The sequence below is a fragment of the Tribolium madens genome, unplaced genomic scaffold (genome assembly GCF_015345945.1).
Source record: "Tribolium madens isolate multiple individuals breed KSU strain unplaced genomic scaffold, Tmad_KSU_1.1 Scaffold_11;HRSCAF=98;Tcas5.2_LG3b, whole genome shotgun sequence".
Classification (NCBI taxonomy): domain Eukaryota; kingdom Metazoa; phylum Arthropoda; class Insecta; order Coleoptera; family Tenebrionidae; genus Tribolium; species Tribolium madens.
Genome location: NW_025400975.1, coordinates 5,191,182 through 5,195,484, shown reverse-complemented (window position 1 = coordinate 5,195,484; position 4,303 = coordinate 5,191,182). Strand labels below are relative to the sequence as shown.

At 30.3% G+C, this 4,303-nt stretch overlaps 1 protein-coding gene across 5 annotated transcripts in view; it reads left to right on the top strand.

The window, feature by feature from the left end:
• LOC123004325 (band 7 protein AGAP004871) overlaps window positions 1–4,303 on the top strand; it is a 40,401-nt gene that overhangs the window by 22,937 nt on the left and 13,161 nt on the right. For all 5 annotated transcript variants that reach the window (XM_044397537.1, XM_044397558.1, XM_044397529.1 and 2 more), the window contains one exon: window positions 3,712–3,784. In XM_044397537.1, coding sequence (XP_044253472.1) covers window positions 3,712–3,784 — 73 coding nt within the window. The remainder of the gene's footprint in view (window positions 1–3,711; window positions 3,785–4,303) is intronic.

Genomic DNA, 4,303 nt, shown 5'->3' with positions numbered 1-4,303 from the left:
ACTATTTTTTTTACAAAATTTTTATTTTTGCACAATAAAATTGGAAATGATATAAATATTAAAATGATTTTAAAGTTATAGTTCAAACGACTAAATAATAATTAAATCATAAAAGTTTTAGAACGTTTTAAATTAATTTTTCTATTTTACGTCTTTAAGAATATTATTAACGAGTGCGTTAATTGTCTAGTGTATTTTATGTTTCCAATGATGCTGACAATTTTTCTAATTTCCGAGGGCGTACATGAAAAATCTTGAGAATTTATTGCCATTAAGCACAATGATAAGTTTTTTATATAAAACACAAGGTAATAAAAATGATATAAAATACTCGTTACAGAATCGTTTGTTCTTCAACTCGCCGCTACGCGGCTTGTATCGGAATTTCAAATTCTTGCTCGAATGGACTTTAATGTAGTTATTAATGAAACTTAATATACTAATAAAATAAATAGCAATCATCAAAATTGTAAATGTTTTTCTCTTTAATGTGATTAAAAAATGCATTACAAGCTTTGCGCTCTTTGCGCTTGCAGTTTTGACAACTTAATCTGAAACTTCTGCTCGCAGCGTTTTGACTCTGTTTGCTAAATTTAATGTCATCCGCAAACATGCACTTGTTTGAGACATAATCAAGAATGACTCTATATCCAAATAGCAAGTTCTCAGGAATATTTTAAACAAACAGACGGAAAATGCGAGACCTCTAAACGCTTGTAAATATTTCATTCTATTTTCTCTCGCATAAATAAAATGTTAAAAGTCTTATTATCCCCTCAGTTTTTTTCTGAAAATAATACCTAATCAACTCACCGTAAATAAAACTTGGCGTTTTCCTGCTTTTTAATTAACACAAAATTACGAAATAAGTGAAACTTTCGCAAAATTTAATCATGAAAGCTTTTATTGCGTCGATCGTTTCTTCCCTCCGGCATCATTTGTTAGTTTTTCTATCGAGTTTCAAGCGGAAAAGTAAAAAAATCGCCCTGTCATGTCGAGGTTTTGTCTTACAAGATAAATACGAATAATTAAACGAAACCGAGGCGCAATAATCTTAATGAAAATAAAGCATCGCCTGATTAAAAACACGCGTTTTTGTCTTTAAGTGGGCTGTTTGAAATATTTTGTCGCCTAAAATCGTTATTGAAACGGTGAGAACTTAAAAAGCAAACAATGGCTATTAATACTGAAAGCTGGGATGAGAATGTCATCGGGATGTTTCAGGGAACATTAATTTAAGGCTTAGGAGTCGTTCGGTTGTTACTACATGTCTCATACTTGTACGTTTAAGTCTTTAATTAATTGTCGAGTATTGTCTCGAACAGTGTGAGGTGTTTCACTAATAACACAGGGCGACAAAAAAAGTCATGTCGTGACAGCTTAACAAATTCACTAGAAAGTGATGAGAAAGCATTCGCTGAGAATATTTTCAAAAAAAGTTAAGAAAGCTAGAACAAAGTTGGAATCTGAATGGAAAATGATTTGATTTGAAAAAGATTTGCTCTTATATTCAAGCCTACTGTTTTAAACTTCTAGATACTTTTTGCTTAATGATCAGTGGTCATTTTTAGAACAAAAAAGCTTTTTTGCTTTAATTAGTACGCAGGTACTCTTTGTTTGTTTTAAGTAAAGAAACAGTTTTTGTTTGTTCTAATTAGAACAAAGAAGGTGCAATTGACCATTTTTAAGCAAAAGAAGAGTCTCAAAACAAATATTTTTATAAAAATGCAATTCTAAGTAAGATTAACATGCATTTCTCCTATATGGCGCAATGTCTGAATAGCAAACATTAACTTCAAAAAATCATATCTTGAAAACTACTCGGTATATGATTTTAAAAATTTGGATTCTAACTAATAAAAAGATGCTCTAGACGATGGTGACAAAGAAAAAAAAATACTCGTAGAGTTTTTCTTAGAATACTTCGAACTTCTTCGAACACTGTTCGAAGAAAAGTTTGCCAATATTCAATTTCAAATTTTATATCATTCTAAAGGGCAAGTCCATCCCTTTAGAATGGTCTTTATTTGAAGGAAATCGGCCTAATAGTTATTGAGTAATGATTTTTAAAAATTAAAGTATTTTAAATTCATTTAAATTAGAAAAACAATATTTGCTTCAAAATGTATGAACTTTGTGAAATTTCTTTTAGTGTATTAGATTTGTCTCACTGAAATGAACAAAATAATATATAATTTGTCAAGTTGTCACGACATGACTTTTTTTTTCGTCCTGTGTAATGCTGTTTATTATTTGAAATTTGGAGTAAAATGAGTTACCTCAGGCTTGAAACGCATTTCAAGATGACCAAACTGTAAATGTAACACAAATTAAATGGACAGTTAGTTTAGTAACAATCGGTGAAATTGCGAAATGTCTCACTATTGCGTTTCCGGTGATTTTATTGTAGGTGGCGATTAAATCTGTACTGATTCAATCTGGATAAGTGAGTTTGTAAATTTTTAATTTTTTAAGTGCTTCATGAAATCGCATACTTTTTCGTAAAGCAAATGTGCAAATGCAGTTTCATTGAATATTTTATGGTCTTATTTGCAATTCAATTTTGCGTTATGGAATCGTAAAATTTTCAGTTTAATCAATCGAATTAAGAATAAAGATGACACAAACATCTGATTTAAAATAATTGGGTTGTTAGGAAAAAACTCGATTGTGTTTACTCGGTGCTGTTTACGTTTTTTGTTGGTAAATCTTAAAGAAAATGAACAAACAAGCTGGATTCTTGAAATATATAGAAATCCTAATTGTTTGTGCTGTCAGCTAGGTTTTATAGCGACGAGAATTCATCTTGACAGGTATTTTAGGTTTTTCTCGGTTATTGGCTTTACCAATTTTCTTTTTTTATTGATATGGAACTCTGATTTTATTTTATGGGATTTTAAAACCAGTTAGGAAGGATAAGAACAATTTTGATTCAAAACTTTTACTGAATTATTATTATCTGAACAAACAATTTTAACTTTGATTTAGAAACTTAATTATGTTTTTCAATTTTTTTTAAGAATATCAAAAAATTTGTATGAATTTTTGAATTAAGTTTACTAAAGTAATTACTGTGATGAATTTTCATACAATATTGACACTGTCATAACACAAAACCATATCAATTTCAAGTAAAATTACCAACTCAAAGTATTCCTTTAACAATGGATTACACGAGTTTACAAACTTTAAACTTCCTAGACGATATTTTTGGTAAAATTTTCCACCCGAATAGGTAGGCTTTAAATCTTTCAGTGTTATTAATTCGGAATTTACCTCTAAGGTATTAAGTAGAATTAGGAATTTTATAAAAGTGTTCAGCCGTCTTGAAAGTAATTACGTACGCATCTTTTAATACGACACCATATTATTTAAAAGAGAAAATGGAGAACTTCTCATTTCATAATTTCCTCATTTTAGCACGGTATCAAATTGTATTTTCTTACTTATAAAATGACACTTTGTTACTACAAGATTCAATTTAGATGAATTTCATTTTATTCCAACGAAACTTGATACAGCTTATCTCTTACATAGCCGCGAATTCGGAGTTATTCTCTCTTGATCCGATCTTTTTCGGTCAAACGAAATATGAAAAGGGAGAACTCCAACAAGTTTCGTTATTTACACTCGAACAAACCGGCACTTTGGATGAGAAATACTTTGATCATGATGTGATAAATTTTAATTAATTGTTTTTTCTCTTTTCAGGTCGTTCAGGAATACGAACGGGCCGTTATTTTCCGTTTAGGTCGTCTCTTGTCCGGAGGCGCCAAAGGACCAGGTAAGGACTCATCTCCTCGAAGCTTTGTTCACTTTCTATTTGCATTTTGTTAATAATTCAATTTGGAGAGCGGATAGTTGGCAACCCTGAACGGGAATCGTAAATATTTAATCACGCGATTGACATTTTCATGGTCGTAAAGACTTGAGGGGTGGCTGCAGACGCGGTTTATAACAGAAGATAAGGAGAAAATGAAGTCAAGGCTGCGTAAATACTGAGATTGTAAATGTTTGTGGATCAAGAAAGCCTTGGAATTTGAGTGTATTATCATAGAATTATGCTCTATTTCAATCTTTACAGTACGTCAATAAAAAGAACAGAAACAGAAATTACAAAAGTAAATAAATTACAAAATATGATAAAACAACTACAAAAAAGCATCTGTTGATTTTTTTTTTATTTTAATTTTCTAAACGTTTTTGGGTCAAATTGGCAACAGAATTTAAGTGTGTTTGACCATTTCGATTATTACAATGTAAATCCATACAGAAATAAGCGAAACAAAAAGCACAATAAAAA